The 24,927-nt window shown below is 41.8% G+C and overlaps 1 protein-coding gene across 1 annotated transcript; it reads right to left on the reverse strand.

The window, feature by feature from the left end:
- Nucleotides 1-128: 128 nt before the first annotated feature.
- On the reverse strand, nucleotides 129-14,676 carry hs3st3l (heparan sulfate (glucosamine) 3-O-sulfotransferase 3-like). The gene is made up of 3 exons (XM_038736081.1): nucleotides 14,070-14,676; nucleotides 1,742-1,971; nucleotides 129-1,502 (listed from the first exon to the last, which is right to left on the reverse strand). The coding sequence occupies exons 1-3, from the start codon at nucleotides 14,537-14,539 to the stop codon at nucleotides 1,114-1,116; spliced, it is 1,089 nt and encodes a 362-aa protein (XP_038592009.1). The 5' UTR covers nucleotides 14,540-14,676; the 3' UTR covers nucleotides 129-1,113.
- Between the last annotated feature and the right edge of the window lie 10,251 nt (nucleotides 14,677-24,927).

Here is a 24,927-nt window from a genome sequence, read left to right on the forward strand (position 1 = left end):
AAATCCAAATCTTATTCACTAAGACTCAATAAGGACCCTTAATTTCAACAACAGCATATGTGGCAAACAAGGAAAAATCATCAAGTCTTTTGCTGCTTAAAAATAATTTTTATTTTTTATGCTTTCAAACTAGTGCAAATACATGCAAACTGAAAACAGACAACCCTGTTAGCAGGCTTTCTCACAGTAACACAGTACAGCCTGAAAGCTTCATACATCACATTCAGAGAAATGGCCAGTGATAGGTCGACCTTCTCTCGCTGACTTGACCTGGTCTTGGTTGTCCTCCAGTGGCCCCTTTACATCTCTCAAGGTACAGTTGGGTGGTTTTGCAGTTGGATGCTAACCTATAATGTGCCAACAGGCGAAGAGGCAAGTGATGCACGCCAGTTCCCCTACATCCATTTATCCACATTCATTATTCAAGAATACAAAACCACTCAGTCAAATCTGAGCTCATATAAAGATTCTCTCCCTCACCCCTCTGCTGCTTGCCACATAAAAGATTCATCCCCCTCTTTTCGGGAACAATGCTTGGAGGACGATACTCAATATGTATGCACTGATTGCCCTTAAATTCTTAACCACTGAGACTGAAGAACAAACAGGTAGAAAAAGAAAGTTATGGAAATTCAGGAATGTGAAAATTCATCTGTTCTGGGTTCATTGTGCCACTATAGCCTACCAACTAGAGCATCAGGATTAAAATGCAGACCGGAGACACTAAAAGCTACACTGGGTATTTCATCAATCAACTTTTTACAGCCTTAACGTATAGCAACCACAGTGACCAACTTTGCACACAAATGCTTTATATAACCACCTGGGGTAGGAATAAGTAGCCTACCAAATGAAAATGAAATGACACAGCTGTCTTTCAAACACTTGAACAAGATGATCCATTGATAGGGGTGAATATATTGACACTGGCCTTTCATAATTAAGTCTCTGAAATGTCCCTCTGCTGGTCCGAAGCGGGTAATTGGCTCTGTCCTCTGAAACGTTTGCACTCCAAGTCTTTGCATCTGTTTCAGTCAGATGGAAGATTTGCACAGACTTGACCCAAAGCAGTGTAATGCTCACAAAAGCATCTGGTTCAACACAGGCAAAGGGTCACTGCCATCCAAAGTCCTGGCCCGCCATCTGATAGAAACGCTGGTTATGCGGCTTGTAGAAGTCCCTCAGTTTCTGCATCACCTCTGGGTTGATGGAGGCATGCGTCCTCCCTTTCGTCTTCCCGAGGCAGTGAGGTTTACTGCTGCCCTCCGGTTTCTTCAGGCAGGGGAAGCCTTTCGTTTTGTTGAAGTAGAAGTGTTTGTCCGTGACGATCCTCTGGAGACCCAGAAAGTCCTGGACTTTGCCCAGTTCTCCGGCCGGGTCAGAGATGAGCCTCTCCCCGCTGACCAGATGGATCTGAGTCCTGGGGAACCAGGCCAGCCAGCGCTCCAGGTGCTGGGCATACAGGCCAATCCACAGCGGGCTCCACAGAGAGTCAATCTGACCTAGAGACAAAACAGAGATACACCAAAGCTCTTTATTCAAAATCATCATTGCTTTGCTCACACTCTAATGCTAATTTCATTTTTAAGTGATACTTAAGATATTGAGGATTTTGCACACAGAAAAATGTAGTTGTTCATAAATAAAAATTTGACATGTTTTTGCCGAAAATATTTCAGTGAAGCTGATTATATCAGTCAGGAAGACACCAGGTGTGTCTCTCAGATGCAGTGTACAGTACCTGTGGTGCGGTTCTTGAAGGCGAGGCTCTCAAAGGGAGGGATGTCGGGGGTCTTGGAGATGATCTGTGTGTAGTCAGATATGGCTCTGGTCACGGGGTCACGGACGACCACAATCAGCTTCACATCCTGCGACATGGAATGGACCCGTGCTGGCGTTTCCACAGTAACGAAGTAACGAGGCGTCTTCTCCATAACAATCTGGCCTTCCAGGGCTTTGGGCATCATACTCCTGGAAGTACAGGAAAAAATATGTTGCAAAGACAAATTACTGGCAAAACTACTACCAATACTAATAAAAAAGCAGACGTTATTATTGTCTCTCTGTCATCAGCAATATCTGATTGTTGTACCAGGGTTCCTGGATGCTGCTATAGGCTGACCTCACAGTAGTCTTACATTTTCATGAGAATGAGACTGATATGACACGCAGGCAGAATGAAATAGTGATAAAATCTACTTCTTTTTTTAATATTGTTTGACTTGACACAGCTTTCGCTTGAAATCATTCAGAGAAGTAGCTAAGGATGCGACTCCTCCAAAATGCCTTAGCAGAAACGATCAGCGATCAGAAACACACACATAATACACTCCCCCATTAGTCACTTTGACAGACATAATACTCACACTCAGTGTGACAAAGTGTCGAAAGAGTAGATCTCCAGTGATCCAGACACACAGGCAGGCGACAGCCGTGCTACATAAACACAGGAGTCTTTCCTTGAATGTGCCTCGCTCTGCTCACCTCTACCTCCACACCAGAAGCACAGCAGATGGGACTCATTTAGAGATAAATGACTCCAGAGGGCCCCCAGGACCAACTGGGGACTCGGGGGATCGGGGACATCTGCCAACACACCTGCCACACACCTGACTGTCTGACCAAACACACGCAGCCTCAGCGGCATGGTCATAACGGCTCTGAATCAGCATCTCGGCTTGTTTAAACAGAGCTTAAGGGCCCATACCAGTTTACAAGTTTCATCTCCTAACTACAAATCACGTGTCCTTTATGTCTTTGCTGACCATTTTCAAATGCATGCTGGACAGTTTTAGCTTTTTAGACATATTTTCCTTAAGCTTCCAGTCAGCCATTGGTTTCTATTCATTTCCATATAGTAAAAAATCAATAAGAATTTTAATTTTTTCGACAGTGTCAGTGATAGTGAACATCAAGCCTGCATTATTTTTATCAATGTTACGTTATAGGTCTATAATAATGCCGTTTAAGTGCACAGTGTGGGGTGTTTCCATGTTGTGATGGATTACATAATATAAGCAAGTTTGAAGAGCTTGATATTAGTAACTAATGGCTACAGTTCAGCCATTAGTTTTCTTAAGATATGAATGGTGATCAGTGGTCGTCCAAAATGGCTGAAAAAAATTCAAATTTGTAAAACAGCAGCATGGTTTGCAAAATTGCTAATGTGACGTAACATGTATTAAAACAGACAAAACCACTGGTGTGGACCTTTAGGCTTTCAACTGATCTGGATTTCTAAATATGAGATTTTAGTCACCTAGACCCCCAAACAATGACAAAGGTTTGTCCAGAATGAAATCAAAAAATTAAATCTTTATAACTGACTTTATAACTTTAACTGACTACTTAAATAGTAGTGTTAAAAATGATGATTTAATCATCCACAATATTGTATTTGCTCAACAAAACATTGCAGCATTCATTTTTGTTTTCCACTTGAGGGCAGTGGGACAGGCTGTAAACACACTATTGATAAAGTTGTTACGGCTAATCTTAGCAGACTGTTCGTCTAACCCAGTGGTCCTCAAACTATTTAACGTCAAGGACCTCTAAACTGACTGAAAAGATTTTGCCCCAGGGTCACCCATCTTTTGCTTTTACATGTTTTATTACAGAAAGTGTATAAAACCCATGACCAAAATAGTAATAAATTTTGTCATTATGTGTGGAATTACAGAGAAACTAAATTATTTCTCTTGCTGGGGACCCCCTGGAGCCAGTGAGAACCACTGGTCTAAACAAGACAGAGCAAAATCAGCACGCATTTCGAGTGTTGTTTGTGTCCACCTGATGAATGCAAGTTTAATATTCACTCTCCTTTTGGCTCTGTTTTGGTGTATACCAACTCCTGAGCTGCTAAATGTTCCACTATCCACTCATCAGCTAGCAGAGATGGGGACTCGACTTGAGACTCGAACTCAAAAGACTTCAGACTTAACTCATACATTATAACCTTGAGTGACTTCAGACTTGACTTGGACTCTAGCACAAAGACTTGTGAGCATCTCTGCCAACTAGTCATAGACTTTCTGTTGTTTGCTGCTGGGTAGGTAGAGGAAACAGGATTGACAAGAGCACTGAGAATCAATCAAAACAGTAAAATTGCAGGCTGACAAACCAAAACAATGAGCTGAAAGATGGCAAACACTCTGTAGGGTTTTGTTATATTTCTCTTTGGGTTTGCCACTATGAGCAACACCTTTCACATTACACATTAACATGGTCATTTAATATAGTGTTAATATGAATTTTTTTTTAATTATTATTATTATTGCAGCTTTAAGGTCATTTTTGCCTTCACCGCATTGCATGAGGTTTTATAGTGCAAAGTATGTTTCTGGTTTTTGAACTTCTTGTCCCTCTGTCATAATAATAAAACTCATGAGTGAGGACTGAGGTGCCCTTGTTTTTTTTATGTAGTCTCCAATTTTAGGGATGTATCATAAAACTATAAACTATACTCAATAAAAATGTTCCCAAGCAGTTATAAATGAGACGTCAATAAAAGAAGGACGAACAAAAAAGAGACCAGAGGGGACACACGGCTGATACAGCTAGGTCGGGATGCTCTGACTGTCCCCTGGTATCAGCTCGGGTTTCAGATGTGCCTGCAACATGACCTCCTGTCAATACATCAACCCCCCCCCAACCACACACACACCAAACCGGCCCCACTTTTATGAATCTGAGAATCAAACACACACACACACATAGTGATTTCATTTGATCTGATTGGTGTGAGGCAGCGCTTACCACCACTTAGCCTGAAGACTTCCCTTTTAACTCCAATACCCTGAGCAGGAGGAGCCGCACAGTCTGTTACACACACACACACACACACACACACACAGGAGTCACATGCACAAGGGCGCACGCACACACACACACTGCAAAACACAAACACAAAATACAAACATACACTCATTATTCACTCATTAGTCAAACATTTGCTATCATGCTTCTGGCCTCCCAATGGACCCATCTCTCATGCTCTAACACACACACACACACACACACACACACACACACACAAAACAATCTCAAATTACACACACATACACACAAACACTCTGAGCTGAGCACATAAAGTGTGGGTGTGTCGGATTTTTACCAGACCCTTTAAAGACTGTGTGTGTGTGCTTATACAATTGGGTATGTGTGTCTCTCTTTGCTAGAGTGTTTTAAATGAAAGGGGTGGGTGACTGATGAAGGAATGATGGGACTGGATACAAATGCGCCTCCATTAGCAATCTGTCTGTGAATAGCCTTAGAGCCAAGAGGCCCATACCATTACCTAAGCACAAAGAGCTAATTACTGCCCCTAAGAGCACTATCAAAAGAAAAGATCTATTATAAATATGCTTTTGCTATAAGATTAGCACAGACACACTAATTGACAGACATAATAGCTGTTAGTTTTTTCAAATAACTAAACATTCCCTTATCTTACTTTCAGCATAGAAAACTTTGTGAGCCCAGGGCTACGTCTGTTACTTCAGTTCCATTTCATCCCTGAATAAATGCAGACTGGAGTTTTAGTTTTCTCAGAATCAGAAATAATGTCATCGGTTGTGTTAAACTTCAGAGGGAAGAGCCGAAGAATAGTAATTTTGCTATTTAAATTCATAAAATAACGTTTGTATAAATAGCACATTATACAGTACATTTATTAAGAAATGCACAAACCCTCAAATACAAAGAATCTGGAGGTAAAATAGTGTGAAAGGTTCAGATTATTATTTTCTGGCTTAGTCTACAACTTGTGTTTAGGATCACTCCCTGACGGTGTAATATTTTGGTGCTTATTCACAGGGTGTTTAGTACCGATTCAGCACCATCATGCCAACCTTCAGTGTTGCGTGAGACAGGTATATTTTTATAAAAAATTTATTTTTCTATATTTTCTACTGTGAGGGATGTTTTTCCTTGTTTTTTTCCTGTGCATGTCTTAACATTATACTCCTTATGAATAAGTCTCTAAGGTACAGTTGCTTTGTGTGTAAATTAGTGTCATGATTGCCAAGGTCATGAATGAATGAATTGAAACGTAAAGAAAAATAAAACACACACACATACACGCAAAGTGATTTCATTTGATCTGATGGCTGTGAGGCAGCGCGCTTACCACCACTTAGCCTGAAGACTTCCCTTTTAACTCCAATACCCTGAGCAGGAGGAGCCGCACAGTCTGTTACACACACACACAGGAGTCACATGCACACAGGCAAATTAAAAAGAAATGCAGTTTCCAAAATTGTATAATTTGTAAGATCAATGTAAATACGTTTAAAAGCATTTTGTACTTGTTTTACAGATTGTGTAACTCCAGATTTATGAAAGAAGTAGTACGACTCATATGACTGTTTCAAAAATAAGTCATGAGCTGCCGCGTCTATGGTTAAGCTTTGGACAAGTTTAAGCAACTGAAACCATTTGTTCAAAGTCAGGGAAAGATTACGGTCCTGGCCATGGTTAAGAATACATCACCGTCATAGTAACAAGCGTCAATTGTTGGTGTTTCCCAAATCAAAGTCACTTGATTGGTTAACCCAAACATGCACCCCGATTGCTTCCCAAATAAGTCTTGGAACGCAACAAGCATCACGTTACTTCCACCTTCGCTAATTTGAGAGGGCACAAAATGACTCTTGTTTGTCACATGAAGTATAACTGCACTTCATTTTACAAGTTTTAACAAAAAAACAGTGTTGTTGTTTATCTGATGAGGACAGTCTCAGGGTAGCAGGGGTAAAGTGCTTGCCGGCTTTCACCGGGTTGATTCCCGGCAGCGTTACTTATTGGCCGGGTTCACAGTTGGGAAGCCAGTGAGGGATCTTCTCCTTGTCACCGCACTAGTGACTCCTACTGGTTGGCCCGGGTGCCTGCACAGTGGGGGAGTTGAATGGAGGAGGGGGTATTAACCTCCTAAGCATTCAAGCCCATCAGTGGCAGGTGAATAGAACCGGCTGGTGACACCATGTGTTCACGAGGAAATCCCCCGCCCAAAAAAAGATGGCTCAATTAATTGGCAGTTTTAAAACCCTGTTTTACCAACATCCTTACACTGCTCATTTACTACCGAGCGTGAGATCAAACGTCCAGTATGATGAACACAGGGATTATCCGGCAGCTTATAATAAGCCTCTGTTTGCCTTTGAGGAACCTCTTTTTTGTCGTCCATTTCCCAATATTTCAGCAAGCCTCCCTGGTGAATTACCTCGGGCCAGCCAAGGCCACTGGCTATTGATCCTATGGGGGCTCAGGGTAAATATGCTTATGCGGGTGTGGATGGTGTACAACTGGGAACAGTAGGGATTGTGTGTATTGGGATGAGTGCTGCATTTGGGGTGTATGAAGCGAGAAGGTGTTGGTGTAAATGTAAGGGGATGGACTGAGAATGGTAATGCAGCACTGGGTCTCAGCTGGGACCAAGAGTGGCAGGTGGAGACTGGGGGAGCCAGGACCCTCTGGAACCCCATCAGTAGCATGCTGTGTCATGTGATGTGTGTGTGTGTGTGTGTGTGTGTGTGTGTGTGTGTGTGTGTGTGTATTATATGTGAAGTAATTGCAATCTTGATCACATGTAGGAAATATGCAGCAAAGGACAGGGGGATTTGAGGGTGTTTTGGATCAAAGACGTAAAATCTGGTCTGTTTATCCTTGATGTTTGATCCAAGTAGGAAACAATAACCAATCAAAGAGCAGAGTATTGACTGTGTTCATTATACACACCTGACTGCTTATTTATCAGATATAAGATTCGGGTGTGTATTTGTGTCTCTGTATGCATGCATGAGTTTGTTATTGTGTGTTATTTGAGGGGGGCCCTCATCCATTTCCTCTGTATGGGGGACCATTAAGGGGTCAGTCTATTGTGGCTGTGCCCTGTCCACTTCCAGGAGACATCCATCATAGAGGGGCCACATACCCCCCGCTCGCTTCCACTTCCCAAGCCCCAGGGGAGGGCCTTAATGAGTGCCAGATTACCCCACCCGTCTGGGCTTTATGGTGATCACCTCCAGTACAGTACCGGGACAGAACAGACCACACCTGAACCCCAGTTGCACACACAATGCGCAAAACTGGGCAGTGGTAGTTAAAATCTAATCTGTTCTTATAGCTTTAATTACTTTACACTTCAGCATGGTGTTTTTCTGCAGAAAAAAAAATGTCAAAAAGACAAAAAATATTAAATAATGGATTCCTCTCTTGCTGATCAACAATTCTGATTCATCAGAAAATCTGCCTATCCGTGCTTGTTGCTAATTCCCGCCCACTGAATCCTGCTGAACATCAAATGTTTTGGCAGCCATTCTTCTGTGATTTGCATGGCAATTATATTCCATTGTACAAACACAAAAACACAAGTAGCACCATGTGCTGTGTCATAGCGGGACAAAGCCACCAATGTATGGGTATGAATTTAAAAGCCTCTCTTAACGAGTTTAATATGAATTGCAAATTAATCTGTGCCATCAGAGCGGCTGACTCTAAAAAGTAATTTCTGCCCTCCCTTCTGTATATTGTATGTCCTGAGAGGCTTCATGTCTCAAAATGAATTAAAACTTACTGAGGCCTCAGAGATGGGATATAGAAAACATTTCTGATTCCTTTGAAAAAGTTCCTATTTGATACCATCCGAAAACTTCCAGCTACCGATCTACAATATGGTAGCTTGGGAAAATCCTCATCCTGCAGGCCATTGAAATCTATGAAAAAAGACAGAAATTGATTCTAAAAGGAAAGTAAAGAGTTGGGCCAGAACAAACACGGTCAAGACAAACTCAAAAAAACTGAAGAAAAAACTAACAAAACCCTTCGCGTTAGCACGTCAGTTCACATTACAATTCCCAAGCTAATGACTGCCACTTGGATAACCTTTGCAATAAAGAGAAATGGCAGTCAAATTGTATATCCAGAAAAACAAATAACTCAAACAAATTATGAAAGAGATAAACAATGAATATGCGAGACTGGGAGAAACCAATTTTTTAGCTTTTACTAAACCAAAAAAACTGCGTGTAAGGATAGATCAGCACTAATGTAAGCTGCCAACGTTAGCATGTCTGACTAATGAGCTTACTACCTACAGTAGTAACCTAACGTTATTTCCCTAAGGCAAGGAGTATTACGACATTATTTTGTCGTAAATCTACTGTCTAATGTCTAGTATATCAAAGTTTAGAGTAATGATAGCTCTGTCTTGCCCTATATTTGTCCTATATTGTGGAAGTTGCTGAAATTAATAGTTTTTCCTCAAACTGAAAGAAAATACTACACAAAACACTAGGGCTGATTGCAATTATTTTGCCTTAGTGATATTGGAGGGAATGATCCTTTTTACACAATTATTCTGAATTTCAGTGAAAAACATATTTTAATGATTATGGTGTGATTTTTCAAAGGATCTGTAGCAAACAAAGATGTTTTCTTAAGTCTGTAGAATATGATGTGTAGGCCAGGGTATCTCTGCAGCACAACAATATTTAATTCAATATTAATTTTATTGCATCTCCTGCCATTTGAAAATTCCAGTAGGCTAGGCCATGTTGTGATTTTTATGAATTCTATAGCCCTACAAAACACCAAAACACAAATGATTTGCTTTGTTTGTTTTGTTTTCTGTAATTTTTTTTATTGTGACTTCTTGGAAATGAACAGAAACACTGGCTATGCAACCTATCAGGTTAAGGCTCTGCCAGTAACTCAGAGTCAATAATATATCGATAAATCGTGCTGTACCTCAAGAACAATATACAACCTGCCCTACTTTCTCCAGGACAGAACGGTCTCCAGATTGTGACAGAACCTGGAGAAGTCACAAACACACACACACACACACACACACACACACACCACACATACAAGCCCAGCTCTGATGACAGTCCCCTCTGGTTGAAGCAAAGGTCAGCGGAGATGTGTGAAGTTGCTATAACACTGACTTCACCCTTTAACCTCCAGCCCACCCAAGCCTTATCTCTTCATCCTATATTTTATCTCCCCCTTTTTTTCCACCATTCACCTGTCATGCCATATTTCAGCAAGAAACCATCACGAGTGAGATGTGAATTTCCAGCTGAGCAATTTTAATGGATTCTTCCAGAGCTACAGAGAGAGAAAAGGCTGTGTGTAACATGACCCCTCTGTGCCTATGCAGGGGGATTATGCCAATGTAGGATAAAGCTTCCTGCTAATTGTAACAGAAGCCGAGCTGACCAACGCTAACCGCTCTAATGCTGGAGTCAACCCAAGGTCAAAGCGTGGAGATAGAGCTATCGATCCCAGACAGCACAGTAAGGAGGAAACTTCCAGTCCATCTCGGAGCTCATCGCAGCATTTTTCCTGATCCAATCTCCGCTCCATACACCATTAGTGGATCTTTGTCATGGGCTCTGATCTCAATTGCCCTGGTGAAGCTAAATGTTATTTTACTCTCAGATAGAGGAGGAGTGATTCTGAGGAAGATACATTATATCTGATCCTCTTTGATGGCCCATGATAGGGTTTGAGAGAAAAAAAAGCATCTGCACATAAATGTAATTTTGACTCAGTGGGCGCTACAGCTAGCCCTCCATTTGCTTTGTGATATCAGTTATCAAGTGCACTCTTGCTTTAAGGGATGATTTTGGTTTATTACAACTTGCCTTTGTTCTTCTTTTTTGGCCATAATTCATATCAGTAATACTGACAATGTACGTATACAAGCAGACAAGCAATCACAGGTTTTACACAAGAGCCCAGGGTAGCTAAAATTATTTGGAAGAAAAGACAAAGGCAAATTATACCCCCAAACTGGTGAGGGTCAAGAGAGAGCCAAAGCAAGTAGGCTAGTTAACTTGCTAGCTTGCCTACTGTACTTGTAAGGTAATCAGTACAGCAGTGTATGTTTGTTTTTGTTTTGTCTTTATTATTTTACATGTTTGTTTTGACAAAGCAGCACAGTGCTTTGTCATTGCAAAAGTATTCTACTTTAGAAGAAATGAGCTAAATAAAAACTTGTGGCAGGCTAACCTCCCTTGCAAGTATATTACCCTTCATGATAACTCAAGCAAACATGACTTTGTCAAAAGTAAAACCACATTTAAAGATCCTGTCGATATGAGCTTCTCTCCAATTTCTTTATTGCAGAATTTTCCCTTAATCTCTTTAACATGTGAGTCGGTCGTCCAGCAAAAGACTACTACCTACTCCCTTCAGAATATCTGTCTGGAGAAACATCAGATAATGAAAAAGCCACTGCTCAGTGCTACCGGAGTTAAAAGAAAACAAATGTCTTTTTTTAATAAATCCCTACTAAAATGTTTCCAGAGTGACATTTTTAGGAAAAACTCAACTCAGTGTGGTCTAGAGGAAGACTGCAATGCTCCCTTAAGTTGGATTTCCAACTAAGAAAGTCAGGAGAACCCCTAATTTAAAATCCAAGATGGCTGCTCCCGGAATCAACAGTAGTTAAAGTTGTAGCAATATACTGTTTATCGCCCTTGTGTCTTATTTGTGTCTCATTAAATCTGTCATACACAGTGCTGTCCAACTTATATCTGTAGACTTGTTGCAAAGCTGTTTGTATGTGTTAAATACAGCGTAATGCGTTGTTATCAACTGGTATTGCTAACAATGTCCAGAGGCTTTAATCTTGGTTTTCCGAATTAAATCTGTTGTACTGGAACGCCCTCAACTCAGGTGTAACACACCGTTGGGGCTTGCTCAGCTAGTAGGTTGTTGCAATGTATCAAAATTCTCCCATCACGATTTACAGACTGACATTCTGGTACAACTTTGATCTTATATTTGGTTTTCCTGTACAACATGATATCAACATTTTGGGGGCGTCACTTTTTATTTTCCATCTCTATAAAGTGGTTTAGTAATCTGGCTAAACTGTTAACAAGCTGACCGCTTGTGTTTTTATGCAATAGAGGGTATGCGGTGATGTCACTTCCCCTTCCGGAACACGCTGGACTGAGTGGCAAAACATCTGTTACCATGGCTGCGTTTAGCAAACTGGGAGTAAAACAAGTGATTATTTGCTCAAATTAAAGGCAGTCAGACTCAACAGTGATCCTAACTGCTTACCAAAGAACCAGTGGTCCAGCTCTTTTCCCATTTTAGAGGTGTTGTTTGTGTTTTAGCTGATTCAAGCTAACACTGCTGCTCGTCTTTCTGCCACTCAGTGAGTGTAAATGCGTTCTGTGACATCATGCGCTTACCCTCTATTATTCATGTCGGAAACATGGTAAGACATGTTGTACTATGTGGTACCATGTAGAGCACATGTGGAAAACTTATGTATTCCACATGTAATCCCTTAGGTCTCACATGTAAATTTACAAGGCTTTATGCATTACACCACAAAATGTTCCAAAACTACGTTTCCCATGTGTAAAGTACATGATTTACATATTTCACATGGGATTTTAACATGGTTTCAAATGTTAAATGACAAAAATACAAAAATAACACCCAAATTATAATAAACCAGTGTTATATTCTAAGATACAAGAAAATATGCTGAGACTGGATAAAGTATGTAAAGTATGTGAATTTCAAACTTCTTTGAATTTGGACTTTGTCTGTCCGAGCAACCAAAACAATGACACATTTCCTTTGTCAGTCTGTGTACTCTGGGTGTGTGCTGTTTGCTATGAAGTGGAGTGAACACATCATTAACTCCCAGCGTAAAGTGACCTGGAGTCAGAGGTCAATTGACAGAGCTGACAGTGATGTCAAGTGGCTCAACATGCAGCGAGCCCCATCTGGCCCGAGGGGAAGACGTGACAATCTGGTGTCACATTCACATCACCTGGTGTGACACACATGTAGCAGACATGCTGCACATGCTGGCAGACAGGAGAGTCTACAATGGTTTATCCACTAACTCCAGATTCTCAAAAATTTTCAGCTCTATCAACATCCTACAGCTTTAGCACGGTAGTCTTTTTCCATCTGTCTGTGTGCATAGTCACATCAATGTAAGAACACCATCCAGGAAGCGGAAATTTATCCTTTCTCTTTATCTCTGTCATAGGTTAAATTGTTGCTGACGTGCAAAAGAGGCTGCCAGCGCTGAGCCAATGCCACTATTGAGCCCCAGTAATATACTGTAAGCTGGTTAACAGCCCACCACATAGTCCAGATTTGGCTGCACTTTTAATCTGGCAAATCTGGAGCAGTTTGTAGTTCTATAGGTGCGTGCACTTCCAGTCTGCACAATTACAAAAAAATGAACGAAGGCCAGAATTCTGAAATCATGTGTCTGTTGAAAACCTTGTCTTTATCTTCCCAAATGTTCCTCAAGCAGCTTGAGTGACTTGAATCTGGTTTCCCTGAATCTCATTCATGTGTGCGTGTTTTCAGAGTATTTCCAAGTTTTCATGGAACAGGCTGAGAACAAAGCCACATGACAACAGTAACATCTGGCTCAGGCTCCAGAGATGATTACTCTGCTGCTCTGTGTGAACTCATCCTGCAAGGCATCTCTCTCTCTCTCTCTCTCTCTCTCTCTCTCTCTCTCCCTACTGTAGGCCTACACACACATGCACAAGCACACACAGCAAGCAAGGCAGCCACACACATGTACACATGCACAGACTGGCATAGCCAGATGGCAGAGTCTCTTTGACTGTCACCTAAACCTCTGCGGAATAGCTGTGGATATGTTTGGGTATGCAAACAACACAAAGAGATTCATTTCTTCATGAAGAAGCTGGAGGCTCCTGTTTGGCTCCCTGACTTAGATTACAATGATATTAAAACGTCCTACTTGCACAATTACACAAAAGGCTGGACTCAAGTGAAAGTCCATCATTTAAATGACAAGGAGAGTCAGTCACCAAGTTTTTCAGCGTAGCCTTGAGTTGCATTTTGGGAACAATTGAGTGAGAACATCTGACTTGCTTTGCTTTTTGGAGCGAAGTGCATACTTCAGCCATAATAACACAGGTTATCCTTTAACTGTAGTATATAAATTGTATAAAAGGAAAGAAAAAACAAAGATTAATACCATTTAGACACTCGGTGGAAGATTCAATGACTTTACTGAGTGGATTCCCTGCGTAATGTGTGCGTACCTGTACCAGTCCAGTCCTCGTGCGTAATGCCGATCGAAGAAGTGCGGCTCCGATCCGAGGGCGCGGATGTCCGGGTGTAGCCGCAGAAACTCCAGCAGAGCTCTGGTGCCTCCCTTTTTAACCCCTATGATCAGCGCCTGGGGTAACCTCCGAGTGGCTGTCCATTCTTTCCCCGAGCTGTTCGCATCCAGCCCGGGATGACCGCTGAACGCGCCCTCGCCGACCGAGGTGGTAACCTCCTTGGCAAGGCTGGTTCCGTTTCTCTCGTGTGGCCATCCTGACCCTGACACCAGGAGCTCGCGCGTCGGGGGCTTAATCTCAGAGTTTTCTATCAGCTCCGACTCGCAGCATCCGGTGAGGAGATAGACCAAGGAGAAGCAAAGGATGCTCAGAGAGGAGGCGATGGTGAGCCGGTGGAAGAGCCGCCGCAGGTCCGCGCTCGGATGGTGGTGGTGGTGAAAAGCTGCCATCCCTCAGAGATCCATGTGAGATAAGGTGCCATTCTACCACAAGTTCAGCTCACATCCCTTCATACTCTACCGCCGTTAACGCACTGCTAACTCTTGGAGAGTCTGTCAGTGGCTCCGCCGCTCTCCATCTCCTTCATGTTGCGCGTCCGGAGCGCATTGAGACCCCCACCCCCCCACCCCCCACCCCAAACCAGCCAGCCAGTCCGCTTTAGTAAATCAGCAAAACAAGTTTTTGCGTGACATCCAGAATATGCGCCCACTTACTCACCCACCCTGGCAACGTGGGGCGATGAATAAAGCCCTAATATCCGCGCCGGGCTGCTCTGGGGATCTTTCTCTTTTCACTCCACAGGATTACTCTGCGTCTCTCCACCACGGCTCATCTCACGGGGATTCGAGTGTTCAGGGATCTCTCTCTCTCTCTCTCTCTGGCTTCCTCTCTCCCTCTCTCTCCTTAGATACCGTAGATTGGAGGGTCATGGCCTGAGGCACATATAAATCCAGTAGCCTATTATTTATTGGGGGGACCTGGGATGCGATGGATCTAGTGCGCAGACGAGGTCCCATACCTCATGTGTGCCTTCATCATTCTCATCTAATATGATTGATTAATTCAGATTCTGGCACATATTGTGTTCTATCAGCTGCAACTTTGTGCCATGTAATAGCACACCTGACAACATTGCTTCTACAATGAATAGTCATAGAAACCCTTTTGTACCCCTAGAAATGCTCTGATCAGTGGATCCAGGAATGGATCCATCAGTAGGTAAACAAGTGTGGGTCACTGGTGCCATTTGGAACTGGGGTTATTACACTCAGCTGACCCTCTGCACTAAGACTGATCACATAATTGGCTTAGTGGTCAGACAGTATTAGACTACATAGTGCAGCTGCCAATAGTTGGCTGATCCTGACCCCAAAGGACAGTCTGTGTGAATGCAAATTAGGCATCAGTCAGAAATGACCTCAAAATCTTCAGTGTGAGATGCAGTGATTCCACTTGATTTCCTATCAGATTTTCAACCACTTTAACCAACAGCAACTAAAATATGGTTTCATTCTTAAAGAAATGACAAAAATGTTATGTTGTAAAAGACTGACTGCTTTCTATTGATTTAATGTTTTTGATCCAGGTAGAGGTTTTCTACTTCATAAGTGGATGCTTTATCACTTGCGTTCACAGAGGCACGTGCTGTGTTGCAGTCTCCTGTTAGGGGGCTCTGCAATGTTGGCTTTTATTATTGCAGAGTGCAGAGCTAAGGTACGGATAATAGCTCATAGGAGACTCATTACATCCCCCTTCCAACCACACGTGCACAAGAACATGCACATACTCTCACACACACACACACACACACACACACAAATGCGCACATACTTCATGTTCCATTTGGCTTACCCCTGTCATTATCCCATAGCAGATGTGACCCGTGCCATAAAACCACTGCATTGTCCTGCAATGAGAGACTAAACAGATCTGCCGTCCATTTTCGACAAGATAAAACTTTGTGTAATTTGTGCTGTCTACTTGCTATAGACACAGAAAACAGCCGATCGCCAGATAAGTTGGAAACTGTATTAACGTTAAGTATAATGTGTGAGGCGTGTCATTATAAATACTTTATGGCAACGGAAAATTCATTTGCATGCCATTACTCTGACGTTTTCATCAGGGCTAAATAGAAAACGATCACCACCTTTACACTCGGGCGAGGCACATCACAACACACTTTTTCAAAATAAAGATTTCTCTCAGTAGCCTATGTGCTCTGTTTATGGTGGAGTTTTCATAACTAATTATGTATTTTTTGATTTACTTTAGTTTCAGAGGGATTACTGAACCAAGTGATGTAAATACATACCCCCCTAAAAGTCTGATGACTTTGTAATTAAATAACACTCTAAAGTATCAGACCTGAAAAAACTCTATGCAGTGCTCAACTGACCCTGAAATAAGAAAATCATTTTGTGGCCCCTATTACTCAATAACACTTACCACCAAAGTCACCCTAAAGTATCCCTTTATTCCACCATGACGTGACAAACATTTATGAAGTGGGGCAGAGCCAAATCTATACACAGACATAATAAAGTGCCTGTGTATAAATCCATATCTTTCTTCTCATGCCCTGTTTATTTTATTTTCCAACCTCCCTCCATGGATCATGAGACAAGGTCATCAGGTGAGGTTGTGTGTCTTTTGTCTGCAGTCGCCTGGCGGATTGTTCCGTGATGAAGTGGTCGTCTATAAAAGTGTGACCCTGGGGTCAGGGCCGGAGTAATTCATTATCCGACACAGGGCCAGAGCAAGCTGATTAATACAGTCCTGCATCACAATGTGTGAAATTGGAAGGGTTTGGAAATGTTTATATTTTTAATCTTGAACGTCAACCAATGTATATTTCGATGGCTGTCACTTCTGATAATTGTTTGGATGTCTGCGACTTCTCCAGTCTATGTCGTCCATTTTCTTCTCCGTTTTAATCTTTAAAATCAACGTGTTTGTCATCAACCTTGCATCTAAGTTTGTCTGCACCCTTCATCCCCTGAGTGACAGTCTAATTAGAGTTAAAGTAATGGTGTATGTAATCAAGGCTAAATTACAGCCATAAGTCACTCAGTGGAGAGCCTTATACCTGCAAGCCAATCACAGTCGCAAACTAATGAACCACACTCACTGACCGCTGCCCTCACCATCCATTTGAAACATAAGGACCTGGCAGTAACATCTCTCAGCACCACATGCCATGCCAAAGTGGTTTTTGTGGTGCTCTTAAAGTGTCAGCCAAATTGCTAAAAAAGCATACTTTCATACTTATCCCTAGTGGCATTAAGCAATGCAGATACAGGAAATTGACAGGAAATTTTGTGATTTTGGTGAACTTCTGCCACTGATCTGCCACTAGTAGCCTACCACGTGACATGTTTTCTTTTAATTATTATTATATCGATCTCATCTGAAATGACCTACTCTCAAATATTCCTAATCTTTCTGTGAAACTATATGAACAAATATTAACATTAAGACACCAAAATGCACGCATGGGAGTAGAAACAAACCAGAATCACTGAGAGCTAATGAGGAGATCACATTAGGAGCTGTTTTTGTTTTTTGTGCTAAAAAGTGCAAAGGGAATGGATGGAAAATGTTCAGTATCAAAGAAATAAGAGAGCAGAATTAGCAACTAGCCAAAGCCCAGATTTTAGCAAGATGGTGGATGGTCAGATGGTAAGATCAGCTCACGTTACTTTTTAATTAGTACTGCAAATTTTACTTGGCAACAGCTGATAGAGGTGGTTGACTGACGGTTTTGGACTGAAAAAGTACACATCACGATGTTATGCTTACAAAGAATCACAAACATGTGTGCAGAGCCTCTTTTTTGGACACTGCAGTCATCCAAAATTATTATTTTTCACTCATGTAACACATCTGTCATATATCTAGTGCATTGCATATTTTGATATATTTAATGAGCTAGGTGCTTCTGTGACCCCCCTCCATGTCGTAGCTGCAATGAGGTTATTGTGTAGCTGTAAAATACAGGTCATAGTCCACTGATCCACTGAGCTGTTTCAATTAAGTCTGTAGGTAGGTTGAATTATTACATTCATTTCTCTTTTCATGATTGTGTGTGGCTGATAAATCATACCTATTATTTAATTCAATCCTGTATAACATAGTTTTGTATGAGTGACATGTATACTGGACACTGCAGTCATCCAAAATTATTATTTTTCACACATGTAACACATCTGTCATATATCTAGTGCATTGTATATTTTGATATATGCCAGACACCAGATAATATTGATCCCCCAGCTCCTCCAGTTGACATGTCGAAGTGTCCTTGGGCAAGATACTGAACCCCAAATTGCTCCCGATGGCTGTTCCATCAATTTATGAATGTGTGTGAATGGGATGTAGTGTAAAAGCACTTTGAGTGGCAGAAAGAAAAGTGCTTTACAAGTACAGACCATTTGCCATATTCCGTGGTAAACAGCAGGAATTTCATATGCTAATGTACCTTTTTCAGGGTCAGGACATCTGTACTTTTAACTCATATGGTCAACTGATGATTCAGGGCACATGCTCTCTCACACACACACATTACTGACTACATACAGGAGCTTACTTTGTTTTATTAGTTAGCCTTATTACTAGCTTCGATTTTTCACTGGATTGTGCATCATATTTGCTCGCTAGAGCCAACAAATGTTCGCAAGTTGTGACATGAAAAAAAAATAATTCTTTGGTTACGCAAAGATGAATGTCAGACGCTAACTGACCTCTAACCAAGTCATTTGGGTCTCCAGCAAGTTCCTTTATTTATGAAAAGACTAGACTGACACAGTTACTTCGCAAAATGCCACAGTGCGCCTCTTTAGATGTCAGTGCAATCTGATGTGATGATAATGTTTTGTTGATAAAAATCAGAGATTTCATATCTAACATAGGTCTTGTTGTTTTTAAACATTTTAATGCAGAGAAGTTACATTTTATACAGTATATTTAAGTCTCTGTTCAACTTGATCTGGAACAAATAGGCAATTTAGTGGTGGAGTAATTAATGTCTACAGTTCACTTGAAGAGCCTTGATGTCCTGCTTGTGTCCCTGGATTGGAGGCCTGTAGGGTCATTGAGTCTTGCCAGGGCCACACCCAGATCAGAGGCCTGCACCTCCTGCTCCCCCAGCACCTTGTCCACCTGTCATTGATCCACACGTTGGCAAAGAAACCAATGCCCTGATGAAGAGTGAGTGAGTGTGTGTGTGGTTGTGAGTGTGTAAGTGTAGGTGTAGGTGTGTGTGTGTGTGTGTGTGTGTGTGTGTGTGTGTGTGTGTGTGTGTGGGGTGTGTGGGTGTGTGTGTGGGTGTGTGTGTGTGGGTGTGTGGGTGGGTGGGTGGGTGGGGGTGCGTTTGACCCATAGGGTGAACAGGGATGAGAGGTGCCAGATCAGAGCCAAGAAGGGATAAGCTCTGCTTATGTTGCTTTGAGGACGGCTTTGTGTGCCTGTGTGTGTGTGTGTGTGTGTGTGTGTGTGTGTGTGTGTGTGTGTGTGTGTGTGTGTGTGTGTGTGTGTGTGTGTGTGTGTGTGTGTGTGTGTGTGTGTGTGTGTGTGTGTGTGTGTGTTCCTGTGTGTGCATGCGTGTTTGCGTGCTTGCGTGCGTGTTTGTGAGCAATTCCTTTGTGTGAGCCCTCAGGCCTTTTCATGTGTATATGGTTTTGATTTTAATGAGCTAGGTGCTTCTGTGACCCCCTCCATGTCGTAGTTGCAATGAGGTTATTGTGCAGTTGTAAAATACAGGTCATAGTCCACTGATCCACTGAGCTGTTTCAATTAAGTCTGTAGGTTGTGTCCAGGTTTTATATGGGCATTTTTTAAAACCTACTGTGAATTATTACATTCATTTCTTAGATATGGGAGGTAAATGCAGAGGGGTTACTCCCATTTCACCCTTCTATTAAACATCTGACATACTTAGTGTTATCCATCTCTGCAAAGAGGAATGTTTCTGCGTGACCACAGCTACATCTGCTCTTATTCATTATTATTTCCCAATCTCAAAGAACTGTGCTGAAATGAGCCAATTACAGCAAACAGAAACATGCTTAAAGTGAAATCAGAAAGAAATGAGCGTTAAGACACGCTGTAATTAAAGTGTTTTAGCACTTGTCATAATTTCTAAAGGACAGATAAAAACTTTTGTTGTCAGTGTCTGGTGGTTTACTAAAGTACAAGTTGTTTTCATTTTCTGCTCTGACAATAATGGTGAGTGGCAGTTGGAGCACTTCCAAGGCTTGAAAGGGCTTGAGTATAAAAGAGCACAAAGCAACTGTGTCAGAAAGTATCTGGTTCTTTGATTTTAAAAAATGCCGAAGGTACAAACCAGTGTTTAAAGAACTTAAGGGGAGAAGTCAAAACTGTTACTCCTATGAACACTTTGGTAATAAACATGCGACACCGAGCTAACAATTCTGTAGTGAATGCTGTTAACGGTGACCTGAAGCTAATATGCTGAGCCGAAAGCTGATTTTGAAAATTCAGCACTTTAAATAATTTTTAAGGTGTGTTCCAACTGAACATTGATCGCATTCTAACTTCGTGCAAATTTGACCACTGGACTGTTTGCAATCAGCTCTGGTCCTCATACTGTGGAAGTGGGGACCAAGACAGTCAAGGGGGCCAGAGTTGGGTAAACTAATGAGGAAGAGCCCCCCCAGTCCACCAATTGTTTGCCACAGCCAGCTCAACACACCAAAAGCATGACATGTGTGTGCAGAGTTTGTAATCTGTCCGGGAACTCCATTTTGGTTTCCCGCCAGTTTCTGGTCATTTTTTTTATAGTCTCCATATGTCCTTGAAGTGAAGTCACCAAATACCTCATGGTAAATTACAAACGTTTTAGCATTTTTAACTTGTGCAGACATGACGTGGCTTTCCCCTGAATTTGTGCCACCCAGGGAGAATTGCTATCCAGACTAACTGCGTCTTTAGATGCGGTTGCACCACCTCTAAAATTCTCTTCTAGTTAAGTTCGAACACAACATATACAACACAGATACTGGATTAAAAAGACGACCTTCGGTACAAAGTTACGCTCACTCAACTGTGTTGCAGCAGTGCGTGATGTTTCTATGGTGAAAAATAATGAATGATTAGTACGAAGATGCAGGTTATTTTTAACATTATTTGCAGTTGCCACAAACAATCACGAAACCAGCTGACAATTTGCTTTGTTGGTCTGGAACCTGATTCATAACTATGACTTAAAAGACAACTTTTCACCAAACTATGCAATCTATATATATTTGTTATTCATAAAATTATTAATAATAAGCACGTCATGGAAAATTGGACTGTGTGTTAGCATAATAAAAGACTAATATGACCATCTGCCCACAGAGCTCTGTGGAAGAGCTAATCTAATTAGCACTGCTACATAAATAGCCGTCGATGTTTGTCAGACTGCTGTATGAAATTTTTCAAGCTCCGTCAGTCCTTCCCTTTGTACATTATAAAACAGGACAGGCAAAATTTAGGTGATGACAATCTACACAATGTGACACATCCCAATTTTGGGACAGGAAGTTAAAAGACATGAAGAGTCAGAACACTTCCTTGTTGCTGAAACACATATTGAGAGTAGGTTTGTTGACCAGCTTTCAGCCACCACCAGTTTATCACGTCTGAACCTGTTGCCATGAGGAAGAGCAATCCAGTCAACATGAACTGCCACACAATTCCAGTAGGTAGTGGAAGTCATACTTGAGACTGGATTCTGTCTCTCTGATTTGTAGCCTTGGTGTCCATTAAGTTTTCACATCTTACCCAAGACCTATTATTTCACTACTGTCTTTCCATTCAAAATTCTGTGTGCTTTAAATCAAGGGCTTGTTAGGTAATCTAACAGTGTCCGAAATCCAACAAAGACAATGCAACAATCACTCCCGCTTACACAGATAATGGTGTGCAGAGGTGTGAAAGTTAGGCATGATTTGAACTTCTCGCTCAGGAGTAAAATCGACTTCAAGAGTACAGTTGAGTGCAACACTATGGATGCCTTCAAGGAGAGACCGTCTGAAAGTGTGCACTGTTATCCAAATTGGTACAATGAATCACTTCGAGTCTACAAAGACAAGCAAAGGACACAGAGTCCATGGAGAAATAAGGTATGACCGCAACTCTTTTGCATCTTCTTTGTGGGACCATTATACACCATAAACACTTTTGTCTTTAGATGTGGCTACATGCCGTACTGTACCTAGGTCTGTTGAAGCCTGTCTGTTGTGACCTTCACTGACCTGTTTACCTCACTATATGTTGACTTTCCAATGCCCTGCTCAGGGGTTTTGGTTTGTCATGCCCCCTCCAGAGCTCAAGAACAGGCAGGAGGCTTGCTAGGCCGACCCTAATCTGCCCAAATGCCCTACTGCTGGTTCCAACCCCACTATCAGCGTGGTTACATGTCCACAGTGCAGCAGAGTCGGGCTAATCAGCTGAGCCACACCCTCTAACCCCTTTAAATTACAAGATTAACACAGTTAAATGGATGAAGGCTTTTCGCATGGAAGGACGGACAACATTTACAGTTTGTTCAGAAGCTGGAACAAGCCTGCAGGTGCTGCATGACGCTCTGTATCGACAGAAGTGTTTCTCTATGGATCCTAATGGAATAATAATGAATTGTAATTGCAAAGAGCCTCTCTCCGCGTCTCTGTGCATTTTTGGTATTGACCCGTCTGCAGTCAGTTGAAGCATGAATACCACACATTCCATATTGATTCGGCTTTTACAAGGAGAACCAGCGGCGTGATGTATTTTTCTGCACAGTTTTGTACCATTAAAATGTATTATTACACTCCGGCCAGAGAAATTGTACGCACATGCATGAATGCTCACCAATACACACTCACTGCTGATTGCACCCAACCTCACAGAGTCAAGCCACTGGACTCTAACCACTAGAGACCATAGGTTAATGTCCTGGCACTCAGGCAGAGAGTGCAGAGAAAGACAAAGTGTGTGTGTGTGTGTGTGTGTATGTGTGTGCGTGTGTGTGTGATGGAGAGAGAGACACACACAGAAAACAAGAGATTAAGACTACCTGCTGGAAAGTCTGCCCTCATTTCCACAGGCTTCCAGACACATCTGCTAGCATTGTTTACCGTCCCCGTTGTAAAGAGAGACGGATTATTGCTCCCCGTGGCCTCTGAGTGGAGGGAGACTATGTAACGACATAGCACGTTATCCCAGATAAATCTGTTATCCAGGGTTTGAACAGGGATACTCTCTGCAAGGGGATTAAAGACAGAGAGAGAGTATAGCAATATGGGAGTAATCCCATCCAGTTTCCTGTTTCACCTTTTATAAAAACCTAGTGCCATGAAAAGAAGGACTTCTCTTCATGAAAGTATGTCTGGAAGGATGTGTTTGTGAAATTTACAAGTTCATAGACGCTCTCCACAGCTAATAGATGTATCATTTATGCAAGTCCTGTTTAGTTTTCTCACGCCATGGCTTACAATAAAGACAAATTAATCCTGAGAACCACTCATGTGGATTTGTTGGAATAATTGTGCACTCTGTCTGTCTCCAGGATTTCATTTGAATACAATAAAAAAGGAATTTGTTATGGATATAAAGCGATTTAACATTTGTGGACTGTTTGGATTTTCTCAAAGTTAAACAATAAGTCTTTTGTTTGCACTCATTATCATTCACTTATTTGCTGCAAGTGACCTATTAGCTTTCCATCTGACAGTGTTTTTCTAACAAGAGCATGGACCGCAATGCACAACATGCTGAATATTAGCCCATATTCAGGTGTCAAATCATGGAAATAGGGTATGTTTAATCAAAATGTATCATGCGTGGCTGAACTAGGGATTAAGTTTTCCCTCCTGCCTCTCCTACCACTAGATTAGCACCTGCTTTTAAGCCCTAATCTCAAACAGGATTGCACCCCTAATGTATTTACCTGCCATTCATCAAATTTGGGCACCAGGAGCCCTCCTACAAGTGTAGATGAGGGAAACATTTGGAGGGATTCTCCTAACCCTCTTTGGATTGGGATTGGATGATTCGTTTATTTTCAGAGCAAAGCAGGATTTTTGATTGTTCCTCAACATTTGGCTCAAATCCAGAAAAGAAGATTTACTCACTCACTGAACTAGTTCTCATCCCTCTGCTTAGATCACCTTCCTAAGCTTATTGTTCCATAGCTGTCATTTTATTACAGTTCTTGGTGATATTCAATACTCAACAGTGCCCATCCAATGTCATCACCACAACCACATTTCAACCCAGATATTGTCCATATCCCCCGAATCAAATCCCTCTGACTCCCTTTCCCCCCTGACTATGGTCCTGACAGCAGCAAGTAGTCAGAGACTGATGACCATGTTCATTTAGCCGGTCCCTGGGGCCTTCATCTCATTGTCTCTAAATAGCACTCACACGTATGGAGACACAAAACTACACACACACAGTGACACATTTGGACCCTATAGAGGTGTCTCTCATTCAGTGGTTTGTATCTAATGTTTGCACAATGTAAAGCACACCATGGCACACATCATTTGATTCAACAGAATTTTTTTGGATAGGGGGAAAAGGCTTTGTTGTCAGCTAACTGTCAGTCAACAAGCTTGTTAGCTGGGTTGCAAACGTGAGAATAGTTTCACAGTTTCTTTAAAAGACATAATTGTACCATTGACTCCTCTTTGCAAACCATTCCTCATTTTGAAAGCTTAAGTTTATAATTCGACAGAGGAGGGTTAAATAAATGTGGATGGTGCAACACAGCTATGACCTGTGATAGCTTCTTCCATTTTGGACTCTCCCGCTCTGTTCCCTTAAAGGTCAGCACTGTCAAGATGGC

Source organism: Micropterus salmoides, unplaced genomic scaffold, assembly GCF_014851395.1.
Source record: "Micropterus salmoides isolate LMB-PRFRI ecotype aquatic unplaced genomic scaffold, ASM1485139v1 Ms_hic_scaffold_21, whole genome shotgun sequence".
Classification (NCBI taxonomy): Eukaryota; Metazoa; Chordata; class Actinopteri; order Centrarchiformes; family Centrarchidae; genus Micropterus; species Micropterus salmoides.

Excerpts from the sequence above, each read along its gene's own strand:
- hs3st3l (XM_038736081.1), bottom strand. The coding sequence starts at position 14,539 with ATGGCAGCTTTTCACCACCACCACCATCCGAGCGCGGACCTGCGGCGG. Across the intron at positions 1,972-14,069 it reads CGAGGACTGGACTGGTACAG|GAGTATGATGCCCAAAGCCC; the intron begins GTACGCACACAT and ends CTGTACTTCCAG. Across the intron at positions 1,503-1,741 it reads CTTCAAGAACCGCACCACAG|GTCAGATTGACTCTCTGTGG; the intron begins GTACTGTACACT and ends TTTTGTCTCTAG.